We start from the raw sequence: 23861 nt of genomic DNA on the forward strand, positions 1-23861 counted from the left end.
ACTGACGCCACCGGCTCCTGCAACGACTCCCTTCTCTGTTGGCCCACAGAGAAATCAAGTAACGCCTGCCCCACAGCTGGGACAGGTCACTCTCTCTTCCACTGCTCTCAAAACACTCAGTTTGGGAGCAGTGCGCCCCGAACAACCGGGGACGTCAGTCCCCACCTCTCAGCAGGGAGGGGGGGGGGGGGGCGCCAGCCCTAGCCAGTGGCTGAAGAAGGCACCAGCTACTGGTCGAAGGGCTTCCCGCTCTTCGTCTGTTCCTGATGATGCATCAGGAAAGCCCTCCCGGCATGCAAACCGTCCTCCAAAAGACAAGAGAGAGAAGAGGAAGCCCTCTAAGAAGGATAAGGACCCAGTGGTTCCTGCACCACCGCTTCCTGTCAGCTCAGCCTCTGAGGAAGAGGTCCCCTGATGACCTCGATCTCGCTGTCTCCTCGGAAACTATGGCCGTAGCGACGTCCGTCACTCAATCGATGGCAACATGTGACCCTGCGAAGTAATTTGCCTTTTCCGTGCCTGCATGCCCCTACAGGACACGCTTTGTACAATCCTCCAGTGGAATTGTGGCGGTTATTTTAGCCATCTACCTGAGTTGCGTCAGCTTCTAAGCACGACACCTGCTTTGTGCTTTGCCCTCCAGGAAACCTGGTTCTCGGCAATGCGGACCCCTGTCTTTCGTGGATAGAGGGGTTATTACTGCAACCGTAGCACTTACAATTGTGTGTCAGGTGGAGCCTGCGTGTATGTCCTTACCTCTGTATATAGTGCTCCTGTGCCCCTTCAAACATCATTAGAAGCTGTGACTGTCAGAGTAAGGACTACCCAGGACATAACATTCTGCAGTGTCTATCTCCCTCCAGGTGGTACAGTCTCCCTGACCGAATTGGCTGCACTTGTCACCCAACTTCCCACGCCTTTTCTTCTCCTGGGGGATTTTAACGCTCACAATCCCTTGTGGGGTGGAACGAAGATTACTGGCTGAGGCAGAGATGTCGAGAATCTTATCTCCCAACTCTACCTCTGTCTCTTAAACACTGGCGCCGCCACACATTTCAGTGTGGCGAATGGCACGTTCTCGGCCATAGATCAGTCGTTGTGCAGCCCAGGGCTTGTATCATCGGTCAACTGGAGAGTCCATGACGACTTGTGTGGTAGTGACCATTTTCCCATCTTCCTTTCACTACCCCAGCGTCGCTCCCATGCCCGCTTGCCTAGATGGGCATTTAGCAAGGCAAACTAGGAAACGTTCTCCTCTGCTGCCACTGTTGACTCTCTCCCCCACGGTACCATCGATGTGGCGGTTGAGACACTGACTGCAGCTATTGTTTCCGCTGCGGAACGCACCATTCCTCTTTCGTTAGTGTGCCCCCGGCGAAAGTCAGTGCCTTGGTGGTCCCCGGAGGTCGCTGAAGCCGGGCTCTTCAGCGACATAAGCGGCACCCGTCTTTGGAGAACCTCATTTTCTTCAAGCGTCTACGTGCTCAGGCACGGCGGCTCATCCAGAGGCGGAAACAGGAGTGCTGGGAGAGGTACGTTTCCACCATTGGTTCCCGTACCTCACCCTCCCAGGTGTGGATGAAGATTCGTCGCATCTTTGGATTGCAGCACTCTACAGGTGTCCCAGGGCTTACCATCAATGGGGCGCTATCCACCGATGCCGATGCAATTGCCGAGCATTTCGCGCAGCACTATGTTCGGGCCTCTGCATCAGGGAATTACCCGCAAGCGTTTCGCGCGCTAAAACGCCGGGAGGAATGCAAACGGCTTTGTTTTGCTTCTCGCCACCCTGAGGCGTATAACACCCTGTTTAGTTTGTGGGAACTCCAAAGCGCCCTGGCACAGTGCCCCGATACCGCCTCTGGGCCAGACGGCGTCCACAATCAGGACTGTCAGCGATGTGTTCTTGCCATCTTCAACCGCTTATGGGGCGATGGTGTCTTTCCGTCGCAGTGGCGAGAAAATACCATCATTCCGGTGCTGAAGCCTGGTAAGTACCCGCTTAATGTGGATAGCTATCGGCCCATCAGCTTGACAAATACTCTGTGCAAGCTCCTGGAACGTCTATTGAGTCGACGGCTGTGTTGACTGCTCGAGTCTCGGGGTCTTCTGGCTCCGTGCCAGAGCGGCTTCCGTCAGGGCCGTTCCACCGCAGATACTTTGGTCTTCCTGGAGTCTGCAATCCGCACTGCTTTTTCCAGGCGCCAACACCTCGTCTCCGTCTTTTTCGACCTCTCCAGAGCATATGACACGACGTGGCGGCACCATATTCTCACCACGTTGCACGGGTGGGGTCTCTGGGGCTCTCTCCCCATTTTTATTCAGAATTTTTTATCTGTTATGACATTCCGCGTTTTAATTGGCACATCCCATAGTTCACTTCATATCCAGGAGAACGGCGTTCCACGGGGCTCTGTATTGAGCGTGCCCCTTTTCCTTGTGGCCATTAATGGCCTTGCAGCAGCAGTAGGGTCGTCTGTCTCACCCACGTTATATGCTGACGATTTCTGCATCTTTTTCAGCTCCTCCACCATTGGTGTTGCAGAACGTAGGTTGCAGGGAGCCATACGCAAGGCGCAGGCATGGGCCCTAGCCCATGGTTTTCAATTTTCTGCTGCGAAGACTTGTGTCATGCACTTTTGTCGGCGTCGAACTGCCCATCCCCACCCTGAGCTCTATCTTCAGGGTGCCATGCTCAGGGTTGTTGACACTTACCGTTTTCTGGGATTGCTGTTCGATGCCCGGCTTACGTTGCTTCCACATATTCGTCAGCTCAAGCGTCAGTGCTGGCAGCATCTGAATGCCCTCATCTGCCTCAGCAACACAACTTGGGGTGCAAATCGTAATACGCTACTGCAGCTCTACAAAGCCCTCGTGCTGTCCCGGCTCGATTATGGGTGTGTGGCGTATGGCTCAGCGTCGCCCTCAGCATTGCAACTGCTGGACCCCGTTCACCATTGTGGGGTTCGACAGGCGACAGGAGCATTCCGCACCAGCCCTCTACATAGCCTCCTTGCTGTGGCTGGGGTTCCTCCGCTTCGTATTCGGCGTCAACAACTGTTAGCGAACTATGCTGCCCACGTCCGCTGTTCGTCCCGTCACCCTAACTACCGTCTCCTTTTCGCTAATGGGGCAGTCCATATCCCACACCAGCGACCACGATCAGGCCATACAATTGGGATCCGTGTTTGGTCGCTCCTTCGTGAACTCTGCTTACCAGGTCCGCCCACATACGCCTCCAGCTTCGGCTGGAACTTTCCCGATGGCCTAAGGATTCGGTTCCTCCTGCAGTCTTGCGCCGCCATTTCCTTGCTCTCCACGGCGCATACCATGACTCTGAGGTTATCTAAACCGATGGCTCGATGGTTGATGGCCGTGTGAGGTACGCTTATGCTCATGCGGACTATGTCGACCAGCGCTCCTTGCCGGAAGGCTGCAGTGTTTACACTGCAGAACTGACAGCCATTTTTCGTGCCCTTGAGCATATTCGTACCAGCACTGGAGAGTCATCCGTCATTTGCAGTGACTCGCTCAGTAGTCTGCAGGCTCTTGACCAGTGCTACCCACGCCATCCCACTGTTGGTGCCATCCAGGGGTCCGTTCACACTCTTGAACAGCGTGGTCGTTCGGTGGTGTTAATATGGACCCTGGGCCACGTTGGAATCGAGGGAAACGAACTTTCCGACGAGCTGGCCAAAGAGACAACCCGCAAACAGACGCTGGAGATCGGCCTACCGGCAATTGATCTCCGAAAGATTTTGCGCCGTCGAGTCTTTGGGATGTGGGGAGACGAATGGCGCACTCTGTCTGCATCTAATAAGCAGCGGCAAGTAAAGGAGACCACGACTGTGTGGGGTTCCTCCATGCGGGGCTCTCGCAGGGATTCTGTTATTCTGTGTAGGCTCCGCATTGGTCACTCTTGGCTGACGCATGGTCGTCTGCTGCGTCGAGAGGACCCCCCTCATTGTCGCTGTGGTGCAACCATGACGGTGGCGCATCTGTTGTTGGAATGTCCTCTTTTAACCGCTCTCAGGTGTGCTTTTAATCTCCAGGGTGATTTATCCTCTCTTTTAGGTGACAATGTCTCTATGGCAGGTCGGGTTTTACGTTTTATTGGCGCAAGCGGCTTTTATAGCTCCATTTAATTTTATTACATCACCCTCTTTTGAGCTGTATTTTTAATTAGTTTTGTGTTGTAATTCGACTCCATCCTAATCTTTTAGGTGGAGGTTTTAACGTGTTGCAGAGTGGCTGGCTCATCCTATTATTTTCGTTATCAGCCAGCCACGATCCTCTGCTGTACAGCTTTAATTCTTTCTGCCTTTCTTCTCTATGTTGGTTTTGTTGCTGTTCTCCGTTTTCCATGTTTCTTTATTATTGACCGTGGGGATTTTCTTCCCTTGGAATTTTTATCTTGTGCTTCGAATGACAAATGGATGGTGTCACTGTGTGTTTATGAAACAAGGGACCGATGGCCAATGCAATTTTGGTCCCTTTAATCCTCAACCAACCAACCAACCAACCACGTTGCTGGGGGGTGGGACGGGCGCAGGCACACCGGTAGGTGTCGCCATACTCACATCGTCTCCTTCGGCAGAGGCCGTTTTGTGAGCATCGTTGGGCCTCTTCTTCGGCCTGCTATATCTCTGCCGGAGACGGCTTGCCACCTTCTCTTGCTACCTTTCGGAGAATATTGTTTCTTCACACGACCATCTGTGCCCAATAATGGCAGGAATTCGCATCGCTTCGTCAACAAGGCTGCTGTGGGGATGATGAGCGAGTCGATCTCCATCTTGTTGGGGAGGACTGGATCAGCAGTCTGCAGCATCTGCGCCATCGGAGCGAGGTCGACGGCCGGCGAGACAGCAGCCCGTCCGAGCTACCCTCCGTAGGGAGATGATCTGCCTCAGTTGTAGTGTGCGGGTGTAGTCACGCGGCGGCAGGAGAAGCGAGAGCAGCTGCGTTGGTCACCGGTAACATCATTGTTTACGACGAGGGTGGCCTGTCGACTGCTGGCAGTTGCGTAATGCACCGCTGCAGGCATTCGAATCTAAAGTGGCTTTCTTTGGCCCACCCGGAAAAAATCCGAGGCTGGCGGTCGAACATGATTATTGCACGGCATCCGCCAATCTGTAGGTAGGACGGAATGTGGTTGCCGACATCAATGATTGTGTGACGGACGCCGTTTAGGAGAAGATACACTCCTGGAAATTGAAATAAGAACACCGTGAATTCATTGTCCCAGGAAGGGGAAACTTTATTGACACATTCCTGGGGTCAGATACATCACATGATCACACTGACAGAACCACAGCCACATAGACATAGGCAACAGAGCATGCACAATCTCGGCACTAGTACAGTGTATATCCACCTTTCGCAGCAATGCAGGCTGCTATTCTCCCATGGAGACGATCGTAGAGATGCTGGATGTAGTCCTGTGGAACGGCTTGCCATGCCATTTCCACCTGGCGCCTCAGTTGGACCAGCGTTCGTGCTGGAATGGTAGAACGATGGGTTCGATGACGGTTTGGATGTACCGTGCACTATTCAGTGTCCCCTCGGCGATCACCAGAGATGTACGGCCAGTGTAGGAGATCGCTCCCCACACCATGATGCCGGGTGTTGGCCCTGTGTGCCTCGGTCGTATGCAGTCCTGATTGTGGCGCTCACCTGCACGGCGCCAAACACGCATACGACCATCATTGGCACCAAGGCAGAAGCGACTCTCATCGCTGAAGACGACACGTCTCCATTCGTCCCTCCATTCACGCCTGTCGCGACACCACTGGAGGCGGGCTGCACGATGTTGGGGCGTGAGCGGAAGACGGCCTAACGGTGTGCGGGACCGTAGCCCAGCTTCATGGGGACGGTTGCGAATGGTCCTCGCCGATACCCCAGGAGCAACAGTGTCCCAATTTGCTGGGAATGGGAAGTGGCGGTGCGGTCCCCTACGGCACTGCGTAGGATCCTACGGTCTTGGCGTGCATCCGTGCGTCGCTGCGGTCCGGTCCCAGGTCGACGGGCACGTGCACCTTCCGCCGACCACCGGCGACAACATCGATGTACTGTGGAGATCTCACGCCCCACGTGTTGAGCAATTCGGCGGTACGTCCACCCGGCCTCCCGCATGCCCACTATACGCCCTCGCTTAAAGTCCGTCAACTGCACATACGGTTCACGTCCACGCTGTCGCGGCATGCTACCAGTGTTAAAGACTGCGATGGAGCTCCGTATGCCACGGCAAACTGGCTGACACTGACGGCGGCGGTGCACAAATGCTGCGCAGCTAGCGCCATTCGACGGCCAACACCGCGGTTCCTGGTGTGCCCGCTGTGCCGTGCGTGTGATCATTGCTTGTACAGCCCTCTCGCAGTGTCCGGAGCAAGTATGGTGGGTCTGACACACCGGTGTCAATGTGTTCTTTTTTTCCATTTCCAGGAGTGTATCTCCAAAATTGTGTCTGTTTCTCCGCAGTATGGCCATGGACAATGCCACATGATCGGCGTGCCGAGACAACTTTCTCTGCTGGAAGTTCGAATAGCAATTCGAAAACGCTTAGCGTACGTGTGCCTAAGCCTGGGTGGTCGATGATCACGCTCCGTCGGCATAATAGAAGTGGAGCCCATTTTTGGTCTCAAGTAGGATGCGTTCGCAAGGCGCGTCATTGATGATATTAACACAGACCCTGCTATTCACGATCGACAAGTTTATTCCTGTAAAGACTGTCACCGGGATCTTTACTTCGTGTATCAGATAACGTTCAACCTGCAATGCCTTGAGTCGGGTATAGTCGTTGAAAAAGGCAAATTTAAGTGTTTATTTACGATAACGGTTCGCCATGTATCGTAGACGCTAAGTCGTAAGTAACGGACGTCAGAATGTAAACAAAGCGAGCTCTCGTTCTGCACATGGAAACACAATAGTGCGTCTACAGGGTGAAAAGTATTTAAGCCAACAGACACTGGGAGGTTGTAGGGGACATCAAAACAAATATTTTTCCCTAATGTCATTTTTTTCCTATGAGGAGTGTTTAAACCGGTAGAAGAAGATTTCTCTGGTGGCAAATTAATTAAACCAACTAACACTTTTCCATTTTTATGACCAAGAGACAACATATTAACACAGCCCAATTTCAGTTACAGTAGATTTTCAAAAATGCCTCCATTGACACGTAAACAAAGGTTACACCGTCGGATCATGTTCTGTCTGACACGGGCAAAAACCCTAGGAGTATCCTGAATTGTTCTTGCTGCTGCTACTATCCGGGCAACCAGATCATCTTCTGATGCAACAGGAGTTGCGTAAACAAGGTTGCGCATCTCTCCCCACACAAAAAAGTCCAGAGGGGACATATCTGGGGATCGAGCAGGCCATGGCACATGACCACCTCTGCCAATCCACGTTTCTGGGAACCATCGGTCCAAGAATCGACGCACACAACGACTGAAATGTGCCGCCGCCCCGTCTTGTTGAAACCACATTCGTTGTCTTGTAGGGAGCGGGACGTCTTCCAGCAATTCTGGCAATGCTCTGGCGAGAAAATTGTACTAGTAATAGTGCCTGCCATTTAATGGCCTAGGTAGCAGATACGGCCCAATTAAACAGTCCCCAACAACACCGATCTACACATTAACGAAGAACCGCACTTGATGAGCGCTAGTAATCGTGGCATGTGGGTAATCCTCACTCCAAACATGGGAATTGTGCATGTTAAAGACTGCATCACGCCGGAGCGTTGCTTCACCGGTAAACAACACAGAGGATGGAAATGTAAGGTGCATTTCACACTGTGCTCTGGGTGGATAATCAACTGGTTCCAGGTTATGGACACGCTGTAAGTGAAATGGACGTAACAATTGCTCTCGAAGGACTGTTCTTACATTCGTCTGATTCGTCCCCATGTTACGTGCAACCGCACGAGTGCTGACTGAAGGATCCTGCTCCACTGCTACAAGACAGCTTCCTGAAATTGCAGCGTTCCCACCGTGCGACGGCGTCCCTGTCCAGGTAATCTGCTAAATGACCCGGTATCACGCAGACGTTGGTACACAGCAGCAAAGGTCGTATGATGCAGGATACGGCGATTAGGATATTGTTGTTGATAAACCCGCTGTGCAGCTCGTCTGTAGTGCGTACCAACCATATCAATGTACTCACTCCAGGTGTATCGCTCCATTAGTAAACAGAGACAATGCACTACTACACTGGTGGACAGCAGTTGCCTACAACCGAAGAGCGTAATACGCCCTCTAACAACTGAAGATCGTAATACGGCCTTTAAAAACTGACGAGCGTAATACTACCTCCACCGGTTTCAATAATCCTCATAAGAAAAAATGAGATTACGGGAAAAATATTTGTTTTGATGTCCCCTACAACCATCCAGGGTTTGTCGGTTTAAATACTTTTCACCATGTATACTGATGCCTTGCAAAAGACAGACTGCACATTAACTACTGCGGCTGGCATTACGTCATTGCTCATTGACGAGTATAGTTATTATAATAATTATTTTACTGTCTTACTGAACAAGAGTTAACCATGTGTAGTAACAATAAACCAAATAGCAATACCAATTTTAGACGATTTACATGACGAAAACTAAAAAAAGTGTGTTAATTATATATGTTCAGAACGTAACAGTAATGCTCCTTAAAACGAAAGAAGAAACTGCAATGAGATATAAGTTGACTGTGAATAGCTTTCAAGCTTCAATCATCTTGTTTTCCTGCACAAGTGAAACTGACTTTGAAAAAATAAAGTTGTCTAATTAAGTTTTGTTTCTTTGTAGGCACGTGTCTGCAGTTCTGTCAAATACCGAAATCCCCGTGCCACAGAACCAAAGAACGCAAGTAGGGGAGTCAAACTACAGTGGTACAGACCACCTCTACTTCAACAGTTCTTGCTCCTCTAGCGACGTTCGGTGATACTGTGGCGAGAAATTTCACTATTTACCAGAACTGCGGACATGTACCTTCAAAGAAACAAAACTTAAAAATGCAAGTTTATTTTTTCGAGGTGGCTGTTAAAACTTTACGACGCAGCGAATTTGTTTCTAAACTACCGCTGCCGGCAGGTTCTGATCAACGGCGTGTGGATCCTGGTGTCGCCGCCGCGCGCCGTGCACCACTACCCGACGCGCGAGGACAACCACCTGGTGTGCTCCTCGCACATCGACGCCTCCTACATGATCGCCTTCGGCTACCCCATCGTGCTCATCGTCGTCTGCACCGTGTATGCCGTGCTCACGCGCAAGATACCCGAGGCTTTCAACGAGTCCAAGCACATCGGTGAGTACACATCTTTGCTCGCGGCAATTACACACTTCATACGTGTCTCCTGCAATCCGTGTTTTTTATCTCGAGACATAACACACTAAACTAGTGAAGAATAGAGTGATAAAACACTGGAGCACACCAAAATAAAAGGCTTTTCTTGTAAATTCATATTTTGTTGACGTTCTGCAGAATACGCGAACAAAATGAAAACGAAAAATAAGTATTTATTTCCACATTGTGTCGGCATTGCAACTAAACTTGATCATAGCTCAGGCAACATGATATCATTACAATCAAATAGCAAAAAACTATTGCTTTTCTTGACATAATACCATACCATTTTCTTTAATCCACTTATATTGAATACGACAGTGGTTAACTACTTTCACCATTACGTGACCTAACATGAAAATCAACGCTAAATATTCTATGCACGCCCTGAAATTCAAGCTAAATACATACGAGGTACAATGATGCTAGTGGCTGATGTGTCACGTAATACACTACTCTCTGCCACTGGACACTGCCCCACCCCTCATCTTACGTACGTACCAAATACCACTGTACTGCACAATGGATATCGATTACTTGACGGGCTCGAGGTTTGGTGTGTGTGTCTGTATGTGTGTGTGTGTGTGTGTGTGTTTGTGTGGAGCGTGCTCAGATAGCCCAAGCGTCGAGCGACCGCTCGCGATAAGCGGGAAATCTGGGTTCGAATCCCGGTCGTCCTTATTCGACGGACATTTTTCCCCAAACATATTCTTCGTTCACCAATGATTGTCTACCTGCGTCTGACCTTCGGCAGCCAAGAAACCAATAACAGCACGTTTTGCTGTTTGAACACATTTGATAATAACGTCGCCATAGTCCACGTTTCCAGATTTACCACTTCCACGTACGATAGCCACGAATCCCACACTAATCCCTTGTCTATATGTCGATCGTTGTGCGCTCGAATCCGAGTCGCGCTGCGTTGCACATACGCTGCAGTAACGCCCTCAAACGAAAATTTTTTGATCACTCCTTATACTACATGCATCACCAGAAATTCCGCTGTGAAGATTTTAACTTTACTGCATCAGACTTTTAACTTTCCTACTAAAAAAAACGCTATAAAATATTTGAACAAGAGATGAGAACTTCGGAGTATAATGAGAGTAGACAGTTTAAAATTTGCTAGCCATAACGGTAAGCTGGCTAAGCGAGCGCCAAATCAACAGAGCTGCTGGCTCGCTGTTGTGTTCCGGGAGCACGCTCATTCACGGTGCGGTTTATCTGGGGCCCCAATTAGCGTCCATGTCAGCTGAAGCGTTATGCAGGAGATGGAAAAGATGTGGAAAGGTTTTCCAGCGGTGCTTTTGCGCACTGCACGGGCGCTCGCCTAACGACCAGAGGCAGAGAAAATAAAAAGCCAGTGAGTCTTTTCCATCCGTGCAATGAAAGTGCCTCTGTCGCGTTTATATTCCGCTGTCGAAACCCATTGCAGAAATACGCATCTGGCAAGTACGCCCCGTAATAAATCCACTGACATTTTCTGTCTCCTTTCAATAGCGACGAAAAATAACTTCGATTTTCAGTTGATGAACTGTCCAGAGAACGTTGGTTTCCTGTGGAAGTGCTTTCCCTTTCCGAAATAAAATTGTATCCCGCTAAACACAAGCAACATCATATTTTTAGAAGTATTGTAATTCAGTCACGTATTTAGCACAGTCCTATGAATAAAATAAGAAACCATATTTGTCTTCCACGAAACTATTTGGCTGCAACTGAATGTTTCATGTGAATAACGTTGCAGCCAACAAAAAGTTGTAGGCTCCACTGAATAAATGTTTCACGGTTTCCTGCACGTTCTTTCTTTCGCTGCCAACATACAAAATTCGAAACATGGTTACGAATACCGCTGTGAAGGGCTGCCACTGCCAAATCCATGAAACATGCATTACGCTTGTGCCAGGAAATTTTTCAGAAACCATTAGCACACAAAACTGAGCAGTAGAATCACATGCACCGTTTTGATCCACTTCCACCTATTTAGGTACGCTCTTAAGTGTTTGGGTCATTCAGTACAGAATATATGATAGCTCCAATCGTTGCCGCTCTAAACTAAGTGTTACAAATTTTATACACAGTCGTCTTATAACATTTTCATTTCTGGTGCCTTCTCCTTACCACCATTCCCTCTGTCATGTATTCTTCTGGACGTGAAACGAGTTAAAACCGTTAGCAGCAAATTGTCGTACCTCTTCACGAATTCATTTTTCATTATAGCTCTCTATGCTATTGGACCACGAAGAAACAGCGAGCATCACTTGGTACCTAAACCTGAGTGTACCGGGACAGGTGACCAAGCATAGTTCCTGCAGCGGTCGAGACGTCACTCCTGCGTGTTTATTCGTTATAGAGTTATACGGTATTTGCGCTCTACTAGTGGAGCATATTTACTGATTTGATTTGTCATCCACGAACAAATACAGTGGCTCGCGACGAGGGCCCATTTTGGGGACCAGAGAATTTCGTGGTTTCGTCTCCACGTCCGAGCGCGATGAGACCGTCGTTTTGAGGGCGGAGCCTGGAGTCGTGGGAAGAGCTAAGAACAAAGTTGGGGCCCCCTTCTGTTAAAAGACGGCGGTAAGATGCGGGCGCTCGGTCAATATTCATTTCGGGAGCAGCAGCATGCCGCTGCCTGGCAAGGAGACAAGACGCAGTGCGCGGCGGCGACCAAAGGACTTGAATTCCTTATTTAATGCACCTGCAGTTTCAGAGTTTCGAGCGACTCTGTAGTTACGCTGCAAATGGAATAAAACGGTGTTTGTCTTTTAGCAAGGAGTGGAAAATCATTTGGAAGATAAAAGCGATTCTACGCTCTTCACTTCGTACTCGTTCCCACTGTGGACATAGGTAACTGTTGTTAGTTCGCGTCTTTCAGAATTAATATTCAACGGTGATTATTTTTCTCTTTCAGTGTTGCGCTTTTCTCTGCCGTCCTTAGTTGGCAGCTATCGAATTTCTACCAGTCTGCTAACAGTTTCAAGTTTCGTTCTAACATTACCATTAATTAATCTGCATAGTCTTCATCTCCGTTTAATGGACTCTGAAAATTACTTCGCAGCTGAAGCTACTTTGATTTTTAATTAAACGAAGGGTACAGCACCCTAAAACTATATTTTCGTCGCTACACCTCTCGGGTCCCCTTCCGGTATAAAACACTGGTGTGCAAGATTTACGGACGAAAGTAACTTAGGCATGATATGTCACTGCCAGGTACCATACCTCAACGAAACTGAGACCTTACATAGAAAGAACTGCTACATTGTAGTACAGAATGTAGCCTAAAGAAATACGCAGCAAACGAACAAAACTGACAAATTTATTCAAAGACTATAATTATGGTAGTCTCCTGAACATTGCAAATGGATGGACATAGTTCTCACTGGCCACAATGTTGGTAAGGAGTTCTTGTGGAATGACGTTCCATTCCTGCACCAGTGCGATTGACAACTGCTGGTGCATGTGAACGCGTTACCATTCGTCGTCGCAACGCATCCCACACGTGCTCGACAGGATTTAAGTCATGGAAAGGAAAACCTAGTGCATTCACCGAATATCCTCTCATTACAACAGCAACACCAGTTGCTCTCTTCGACGTTGTCTTTCATAAATATGAAGTCAGGGCTGAATGCCCTGATAAAAAGCACATTGGTAAGGGACTGTGCCACAATAACTTTGACAGATGAGTGCAACATGTTCAAAGATTTGAAGGCCAGTACGTGCATGCAGCATTATGCTTCCCCATACCATAAAAACTGGTGCACCAAAATAATTATTTCGAGCATGTTCCTGGATGAATTACGTGTTCCGTCCTTTCGCGATATGAGGGTAAGTCCAGAATTGTAGAACATGATCATTTTGGTGGTTCGTGTATTGTTGTATTGGGAGCCATTATGCTGCAAGAGTGTACAGACCTCCAAATCTTTAAACACCTCATCAGTCAACACTATTGTGACACTGCACACCTTCCGTAAGTGCGAACAGAGCAGGTAGAGGATCTCTTCAAGCTGGTGGATAAGGTCCAATGGTTTGGCCTGCCCGTTCCTTCTGATATAAATCCCAATGAAGACGAGTGAGATGCGTTGGGGTGACGTATCTCACCACGCCCACATGTACCAACCGTGCACTTGTCAACCGACCTTGTGGAGGCATGGAACGTCCTACCACAATAACTGTGTATCCGTCTTGTGGTTCACATTGTAGAAAATTCATTATCGTCCGTGTTTATCACATGCCATACTAAGAACCATATCTAGCCTTTTGTAAATCCAAGGACCGTCAGCAGTCGCAGTGACTTCAGTGTAATTCATTCTTTAAATAAAGGTGTCATTTCTGCTCGGGTCATTGTGTATTTCTTTCAGTTACCTCCTCTACTGTACTACTGCAGTTCCTTATACAGTGTTACAAAAAGGTACGGCCAAACTTTCAGGAAACATTCCTCACACACAAATAAAGAAAAGATGTTATGTGGACATGTGTCCGGAAACGCTTAATTTCCATGTTAGTTTCGTCAGTATGTACTGTACTTCCTCATTTCACCGCCAGTTGGACGAATTGAAGGAAGGTAGTGTTGACTTCGGTGCTTGTGTTGACATGCGACTCATTGCTCTACAGTACTAGCATTAAGCACATCAGTACGTAGCATCAACAGGTTAGTGTTCATCACGAACGTGGTTTTGCAGTCAGTGCAATGTTTACAAATGCGGAGTTGGCAGATGCCCATTTGATGTATGGATTAGCACAGGGCAATAGACGTGGTGCGGTACGTTTGTATCGAGACAGATTTCCAGAACGAAGGTGTCCCGACAGGAAGACGTTCAAAGCAATTGATCGGCGTCTTAGGGACCACAGAACATTCCAGCCTATGACTCGCGACTGGGGAAGACCTAGAACGACGAGGAAACCTGCAATGGACGAGGCAATTCTTCGTGCAGTTGTCAATAACCCTAATGTCAGCGTCAGAGAAGTTCGTGCTGTACAAGGTAACGTTGACCACGTGACTGTATGGAGAGTGCTACGGGAGAACCAGTTGTTTCCGTACCATGTACAGCGTGTGCAGGCACTATCAGCAGCTCAATGGCCTCCACGGGTATACTTCTGCGTATGGTTCATCCAACAATGTGTCAATCCTCATTTCCGTGCAAATGTTCTCTTTTCGGATGATACTTCATTCCGACGTGATGAAATTGTAAATTTTCACAATCACCACGTGTGGGCTGACGAGAATCCGTACGCAATTGTGCGACCACGTCATCAGCACAGATTTTCTGTGAACGTTTGGGTAGGCACTGTTGGTGATGTCTTGATTGGGCCCCATGTTCTTCCACCTACGCTCAATGGAGCACGTTATCATGATTTCATGCGGGATACTCTACCCGTGCTGCTAGAACATGTACCTTTACAAGTACAACACAACATGTGGTTCATGCACGATGGAGCTCCTGCACATTTCAGTCGAAGTGTTCGTACACTTCTCAACAACAGATTCGGTGACCGATGAATTGGTAGAGGCGGACCGATTCCCTGGCCTCCACGCTCTCCTGACCTCAACCCTCTTGCCTTTCATTTATGGGGGCATTTGAAACCTCTTGTCTACGGAGCCCCGGTACCAAATGTAGAGACTCTTCGTGCTCGTATTGTGGACGGCTGTAATACAATACGCCATTCTCCAGGGCTGCATCAGCGCATTAGGGATTCCATGCGACGGAGGGTGGATGCATGTATCCTCGCTAACGGAGGACATTTTGAACATTTCCTGTAACAAAGTGTTTGAAGTCACGCTGGTACGTTCTGTTGCTGTGTGTTTCCATTCCATGATTAATGTGATTTGAAGAGAAGTAATAAAATGAGCTCTAACATGGAAAGTAAGCGTTTCCGGACACATGTCCACATAACATATTTTCTTTCTGTGTGTGTGAGGAATGTTTCCTGAAAGTTTGGCGGTACCTTTTTGTAACACCCTTTATGTATCGTTATGTCACTTGGCAATGAGACATTGCTCGTAAGTTACTTTCGTTCTTAACTTGTGAAGAGCAACTTTTTTTCTATATTTTGAATTCACCGGTTCTCATATTGGGGGGGGGGGGGGGGGGGGGAAGGTCGTAAAATTTTAATTATGAACTCTAAAACAACGTATTTTGTTTCAGATAAACATTTAGTACACATTTAAATCAACACGCGAGCGTAGCGTAGCAAATAAGACTATATTACCACTGGGGACGCAAAGCCGCGTATGAGCATCTACGGGAACGCACATTTACGGGAAGTTGTTGAAGGACTGTAAATTCACGAATAGGCGACAAGATGTTTGACGTCCAAGCTTCATCACAAAACCTAAAGGTCGGACACTTGCCCGTAGGATAGCCAGCGATGTGCCATATCTGACGGTACAGTACACAGTATCCGACAATTTAGATGAAATAAGGGAGAAAAGAAAAGCACATGGCATAATCACGTCACTGGCTTGCAACAAAATCGGTGCTCGCACATATTTTATTAATTCTTCAAGTGGAAGATATCCCTGATATGTCATGAGCAAGTTTCAGTATGCAGACGACCTTTCATTTTCCAACCAGAGCGATAACTAACGAAGCGCCTCAAACACTGCACGAATATAATACCAAATTGCATCTCAAACAGGATGGCACTAAAATGTAGGTGGTGCTCTTTCCAACTATCGATTCCACTGACACCACAGCAGATGAAGTAAGTTTTGGCGAAATTGGAACTGCGAAATACAGCGAGACTTCAGAATACCGAGGAGTAACATTGAGCTGAGTGGTAGCTGTGTTTTTTTGAAAAAACCAGATTTTTTAAGGAATTATATTTATTCGTCCACATCAAACTCGCCACTTTCATAACATTTCTCTTTACACATCAGACATTTATGCATTATCTTTCCAGTCTCCGACACACTTCTTTAACTCGAGATAGCTTCAGCTCCCTCTGTGATGCGTTTTTTTTTCTTTTTTTTTTAAGTCTCAGTTCCTGCAGAAAGTGTCATTATTTCCGTCTCTAAGCTGGTCGTAGGTTGTGTTCCAAAAATGAACAGCATAGAGACAGGACCTGACCATCATTTTGCAGGACAATGTTCAAGCACGTACAGTGCAAGCTGTTACTGATTTGTATGACTGACGGGGCTGCTAAGTGCTACACCACCTATTGCACTCCCCTCACTTACGCCCTCGTAAGTTCAACTCGATTTCTAAACTGAAGGAAACTCTTCACGGCATTCGCCTCAGAACTGGTGCATATTCGTCGGGAAATAGACCGCGCCGCTCGAACTGTCAACACAATTGGCACTGCTAAGAGTATCCTACGACTTCCACATCGTTGGCAACGTGTTATACACAATGCTGGTGGCTACTTTGACGGTCACTAAAGCTTTGAAACACATATCTAATTTGTACGAGCTGTAAATAAATAGTTGCCACTATTAAAGTTTCAACCCTCGTAAAAATATTCATCACCATTTATCTTCTTTTTCCTCCTTGTAATCAAATATACTCACCAGTATTTACTGTCTTTTTTTCTCCTTGTATGTGTGGTTGGTGGTTTTCATGCTGCTGATGGTCCATACTGATTCTTTTGAAATAGCATTGATGTCCCTGATATCCTAGATGCCTTCCATGCTATAATATACCTACCTGCAAATGCTTCAAAACCATCAAATTGTGGATGACTACTTGCCACAGTAGTTAGTCATCCAGGTACTAACTTCATAAACTGCACTTAAAAGAACAGAAAAATCGAAATACACTGAGCTGCTGTACACAAGAAAGTATGGTCGAAGTCTTCTATAACGTCGGCTCGGGTTTGCAGATGTCCGCTAACTCGCGACGTACACTTACTTACGTTCCAGTGGACCAAAGCTATACGAAACGCTGTCCAATAGAGCATATGAAAGTTTATACAACTGTTTGAAATTTATATCTAATAAAAATGCCGGCTCATTAGTAAGTTTTCGTTATCCAAACAAGTTACAAAGTGGTGTCAAATACTAAAATATTCTTGTGCAGCGCACGAGGGAACGGCATGCTGCTGACAAACACATTAACTTAATTGGAGAATTTAAATATATGAAGATGGGCACCGTATTCCGAAAGGGTCTTATGACGTTGAAATCAATCATTTTAAAAGTATTTATGGCTAGTTGCTTTCATCACCATGTCTTAGCGATTCACATGATCCAGCATGGATGAAACACTATTTTCGTGGTAGTCACTTAGCGCATAAATTGACAGTGCATTACTCCATTCAACATACTGTACAACAAAACCATATCATAAAATTACTACTGAATTAGCTGAAGTTTCTCTTCATAGGAGTGCAGCGATAGTGTTTACAGGTTACGCTGCCTGACAGAAAAACGTAAGCCACCCAGAAGACATGGTCGGATGTAAATCTCATGTAGTACACTACCACACAGTGAGCGTGTATGTAAATGATTAGATTTGGAATTCTCCGAGGGGGTCCAACAACATATTAATAAGCAGGTTCATACTGCCATGTTCCTTGAAAATTTGACTCGATTTTGTTATCACTTAAATGACATCACATACACTCAGAGCTCGTAAAGTTTCACTTTGTTTCCTCCTCCCCGTCTGAATGCATAACGTTTTCCACCAGGCAGTGTATAGTAATCGAGCATAATTTCATCATAGTTTACAACATATACTGAAGCGCCAAAGAAACTGGTATAGGCATGTGTATTCAGATACTGACGTATGTACACAGGCAGAATACGGCGCTGCTGTTGGCAACGTCTGTTCAATACAAGTGTCTAGCGCAGTTGTTAGATCGGTTACTGCTGCTACAATGACATATTATCAAGATTCAAGTGAGTTTGAAGTCGTGCTATAGCTGGGGCACAGCATAGTTGCGATGACATGGAGATTTTCCGGACGGCCATTTCACGAGTGTACCGTGAATATCAGCAATATGGTGAAACATCAAATCTCCGTCATCGCTGCGGCCGGAAAAGGGTCTTGCAAGAACGAGACCAAAGATGACTGAAGAGAACCGTTCAAGGTGACATAAGGGCAACCCTCCGCCAAATTGCTGCAGATTTCAACGCTGGGCCATCAACAAGTGCCAGCGTACGAACCATTCAACGAAACGTCATCGATATGGCCTTTAGGAGCCGAAGACCCACTCGTGTAACCTTGATAACTGCACTGTACAAAGTTTTACGCCTTGCCTGTACGCGCAACACCGACATTGCGCTTTTGATGACTGGCAACATATTGTCTGCTCGGACGAGTCTTCTTTCAAATTGTATCGAGCGGATGGAGTGTATGGGTATGAAGAAAAGCTCATGAATTTATCGACCCTGCATGTCAGGAGGGGACTGTTCAAGCTGGTGGGCTCTGTAATGATGTGGGGCATGTGCAGTCGAAGTGATATGAGATCCCTGATACGTCTAGATACAACTCTGACAGGTAACACGTACGTAAGCACCCTGTCTGATCACCTGCATCCATTGATGTCCATTGTGCATTCCGACCGACTTGGGCAATTCCAACATGACAATGCGATACCCCACACGTCCGGAACTGCTACAAAGTGGCTCCAGCAAATATCTCAGTTTAAACACTTCCGCTAGCCACCAAAGTCCCCAGATATGAACATTATTGAGCACATCCGGGATGTCTTGCAACGTGCTGTTCATAAGAGACATCCACCCTCTCGTACTCTTACGGATTGATGGACAGCCCTGCAGGATTCATGGTGTCAGTTCCCTCCAGCACTACTTCAGACATTAGTCGAGTTCATGCCACGTCGTCTTGCGGCACTTCTAAGTGCTCGCGGGAGTCCTACACCACATTAGGCAGGTGTACCGGTTTCGTTGTTTCTTTCGCTCTTCAGTGTATATTTCCTTGGTCGCAGACAACGAGGATAAGAAATGGAATATACCATGTCAAGCAAAAAAATCCACATGCTAGAGCGCAGATTACACTAGTGTAATCGTTTGGTCCCAAATACACTCACGGGAAAAGATCCCAACCCCAAGAAATAATTAACGTATACAAATAAAATTTCAGGAATTCATTTGTCTAGATAACATAGTTAAGTGACTAACATGGCAAGATCACAGTTTAAAATACGGCTACATCTACATCATAATCCTCAAGCCATCTAATTATATGTGGTGGAGGGTACTTTTTATACCCCTAACTGAGCCGTGCAACCTTGTTCCACTCGCGAGTAGCGCTGGGAAAGAGTGATTGTTGGTAAACATCTGTAATGGCTCTAATTTCTAGAAATTTGCTCCTCATGGTCATTACGAGAGACGTATGTGGGGGGAAGTACCATGTCGTCCAACTCTTCCATTAAAGTGCTCTCTAGGAAATTCAATAGTAAATCTCTCCGTGATGCACAACGCCTCTCTTGTAGCGTCTGTCAGTGGATCTTGTTGAGCATCTCCGTAATGCTCTCGTACCGACTAAACGATCCCGTGACGAAACGTGAAGCTCTTCGTTGGATCATTTCCATCTCTTCCATCAGCCCTATCTATTAGGGATCCCAGACAAGTAAACAATACTCAAGAATCTGTCGAACAAGCGCCTTATAAGCCACTTCATCACGGGTGGGTTACATTTCCTTAAGATTCTTCCTATGAATCTGAGTCTGGCATCCGATTTTCCCACTGTTTGTGTTATGTGGTCATTCCAATTAAGGTCGTTCTGGATAGTAACTCCTAGGAATTTTACGGCACATACTGTTTCCAGCTGTTTGTCATCAATAGTGTAGCTATACGATAGTGGATTCCTTTGCCTACGTAACTGCAGTATGTTACATTTATTTACGTTCAGTGTTAACTGCCAGAGACTGAACCATTCATAAATTCTCTGGAGGTCATTCCGCAAATCGTTACTATTTTCTGGCGTTGCTACTTTGTTATAGACAACTGCATCATCTGCAAACAGTCCTAGAGCGCATCCGACGCTTTCTACCAGATTGCATATGTATGTAGTAATCAGCAACGGTCCTACCACTCTTCCTGGGGCTATACCGGTAATTACCTTTACATCTATCGATTTTGTTCCTTTAAGAGCGACGTATTGAGTTCTGTCTGCAAGGAAGTCTGAATCCAGTCGCAAAACTGCTCCGATACTCAATAAGCTAGTCTTTTTTCTTCACAAAAGGGCAGTGCCGGCGGAGTACAATGCTTTCTTGAAGTCAAGGAACACGGCATCAAACTGAGCGTGATTGTCTACGCTGCTGTGTATCTCATGATCGAAAAGTGCGAACCGGCCGGGGTGGCCGAGCGGTTCTAGGCGCTACAGTTTGGAACCGCGCGACCGCTACGATCCCACGTTCGAATCCTGCCTCGGGCGTGGATGTGTGTAATGTCTTTAGGTTAGTTAGGTTTAAGTAGTTCTAAGTTCTAGGGGACTGATGACCTCAGAAGTTGAGTCCCATAGTGCTCAGAGCCATTTGAACCATTTTTATTCTCCATGCGAGCTGAGTTTCGCAGAGCCTCTGTCTGCGGAATCCATGTTGGCCTTACAGAGGAGATTTTCCTTCGCCAAGAACGTCATAATTCTTGAGCATAAAACATGTTCCATAATTCTACAACAGACTGACGTCAACATTATAGGTCTGTAACTGTGAGCAACAGTTCTATGGCCTTTCTTAAAAATGGGGACAACTTGCGCTTTCTTCCAGTCACTAGGTACCCTTCGCTGCTCAAGCGATCTACAATAAATTACTGCTAGGAGAGAAGAAAGCTTTTTCGCATTATCGATGTACAATCATATAGAGATTGTAGTTTTCTCTCTGTTCCGAAATCGGTACCATTTCGACGGTCGTACGATGATAGAAAGGAGGGACCGTGTTACAATCTTCCTTAGTGAAATAATTCCGGAAGACCGAATTCAGTATTTCGGCCTTGTCTCTGTTATCTTCCTTTTCGGAACCAGTATGGTCACTGAGTGAATGAATAGATGATTTTGAGCCACTTATTGATTTTACATACGATCATAAGCTCTAAGGGTTTTTGCTCAGATTGGTTAACGGAGTTTTACTTTCAAAGTCATTGAACGCCTTTCTCATTGCTCTCCTTACACTCATTTTCGCTTCGTTCACCTTTTGTTTGTGAGCTAGATTTTTACTTCTCGTAAATCTGAGATGAATTTCTCTCTATTTACGAAGCAGTTTTCTAACACAACTATTATCGGTGTTAGCTAATCGGTTGGAACGCGTAATCTGCTCTGAAAACTCCAAGTTCGTGTCTTTCTATATAACAAGTCTATACACCAATGTTCCGGTGGACCAAAACCTCCAAATTTTAGAAGGTAGCTTGCACCAGTAAAAGAAAAAGTCGGGCAATGAATCTTCTGCGCATTGTGCTGAAACATAATTATTTCATATCTAACGGAAAAATGTATTCCCAACCGTGTGGACTAGCAACGGGGACCCCGCTGGCTGGCGTTCAGTCTGAAATTTTTCTAAATTATCTAGAATGTGGTATTTTCGCCAGTAACGTAGATATCATGGATAATATAATCTTATTATTGACGGTAACTAAAACGACATAGACAAGGTCTTCCTAACATTTAACGAGCTCCACGAGAAGATTAATTTTACACTTAAAAATGAATCCTCTAACAGATCTTTAAATTATTTAGATCTCACCCTCACAATAGCAGATAGCCACATTGCGTTCAGCATTTTTCGTAAAAGTACCTACTCTGACAATATCATACCGGCCGATTCCGCCCATCCGCAAGCTCATAAGTTAGCTTTTTTTCATTCTACTATACATCGTGCCCTGACAATTCCCCTGTCTCCAGATGCTTTAGAATCTGAATTAGCCGGCCGCGGTGGTCTCGCGGTTCTAGGCGCGCAGTCCGGAACCGTGCGACTGCTACGGTCGCAGGTTCGAATCCTGACTCGGGCATGGATGTGTGTGATGTTCTTAGGTTAGTTAGGTTTAAATAGTTCTAAGTTCTAGGAGACTAATGACCACAGCAGTTGAGTCCCATAGTGCTCAGAGCCATTTGAACCACCAATCTGAATTAGTAGCGCTTGAGGAAATTGCTAGAAATAATGGTTACAAAGGTGACTTGGTGAGGCAAATGTACAACAAGAAACTAAATAAAAGAAATAATACGTCATCCACATTAAATGATGAGGAGAAAGTGTACCTGCTGCCATTTTATCCATTCCCTTCATAGGCAGGGTTTCTTACAGATTAGGCTGAAAGTTTAAGAATCATGGGTTTAAGGTAGCATTTTCTACCAATAATAATCTGAAAAAAACCTTGGTCCACACACTGCAAGCATCACATGACAAACTATTTCGCTCTGGGGTGTATAAAATCATCTGTGGGGACTGCCCGAACTATTATATAGGTCAAACAGGAAGAGCTATTGCTACTAGATATAAGGAGCACATTCCAACCAAAAGTGGTGACGGCACACGAGGTTCTTCCTTCGCCGAACACCTGATTCAAATGGCACATGCGCCTAATCCCCTAACCAGCACAGTGCTACTTCATCATGAGATTAAAGGTACTAGATCAGACATCCTGGAGGAGATGGAGATTTTTAAACATCTACAATTTGGTAAGGACAACCTCCTTAATGATCAACTTCAGATAAAAAACAGAAATTTTTGAATGTTTTGTGCCATTATTTAGAATATCATGACCAGATAATGGTTGATTCGCAGGAGCCGAGCAGTATTTCGGTGGCGGTGTTTGATGTACTTCATTTTAGACATCCCTTAAGGTAGTAGCTAGCATGCGTGCGTTTGACCACGTAACATTTTGGTATACGATTCCCATTAGGTGTTCTTTCTACATTTGGTGCTTACATAATTTGGCGCACATGGTTTCAGTAATTAAGATGCCCGTATCTATCCCATAGACAATAGTCATAATCATATAAGTGGTTACTAGCCCACGAACGGCGAAATGGAGCCTCAGGTGACAAGATGAAGTTTAGTTGGTCCGACTCGACCTTTTAGGATAAATCCCTTTACATTCATTTATAGTTGCAATCCAAAGACGACTTCATACTTGTCCATTTGTGGTATGCACATGGGCATATTAGTAGCTATCTGTTATTTTTTTTTTAATTCTTCCTTGTCAAGAATATGCTCTTTTCCCATGTCAAGTGCCCATTATAAAAATTTCCAAGGTGTCTTCTCGGGTCAAGCATGTTTTATCATATATCTATTTAACAACAGCATTTAATATAGGAGGAGATAATTCTCTTTTGTAGCACATAGTGAAATTGACCTCTGTTGGTCGATAGAGTATAAGGACGATGAAAGGACGTCTACGTTTGTTGACGCAATTACCATATGTTTTACACGTAAACATAATTTGACCTATGCTGATCAATTTCTTTTACATGGCGATGAAGTGGCGTTGTTCGTTCACTCACGCGCTATTTTTAATAATAAGATAAAAATTAATATTGATAATATTCTTCATTCAGTGCTTGTCAGCAATAAGAAGTAGATCTACCTCAACTGATAAAAAACACATACTCGATCATCTGTGCACAGGTTCTCCGAAAC

At 46.2% G+C, this 23861-nt stretch overlaps 1 protein-coding gene across 1 annotated transcript in view; it reads left to right on the forward strand.

Annotated features, from left to right (window-relative positions):
* The window catches only part of LOC126354248 (metabotropic glutamate receptor 4-like), a 769434-nt gene that overhangs the window by 708111 nt on the left and 37462 nt on the right, over positions 1-23861 (forward strand). Inside the window, exon 11 of the mRNA XM_050003756.1 lies at positions 9080-9293. Within this exon, the coding sequence (XP_049859713.1) occupies positions 9080-9293 (214 nt within the window). The remainder of the gene's footprint in view (positions 1-9079; positions 9294-23861) is intronic.

This window comes from Schistocerca gregaria, chromosome 3 (genome assembly GCF_023897955.1).
Source record: "Schistocerca gregaria isolate iqSchGreg1 chromosome 3, iqSchGreg1.2, whole genome shotgun sequence".
Classification (NCBI taxonomy): domain Eukaryota; kingdom Metazoa; phylum Arthropoda; class Insecta; order Orthoptera; family Acrididae; genus Schistocerca; species Schistocerca gregaria.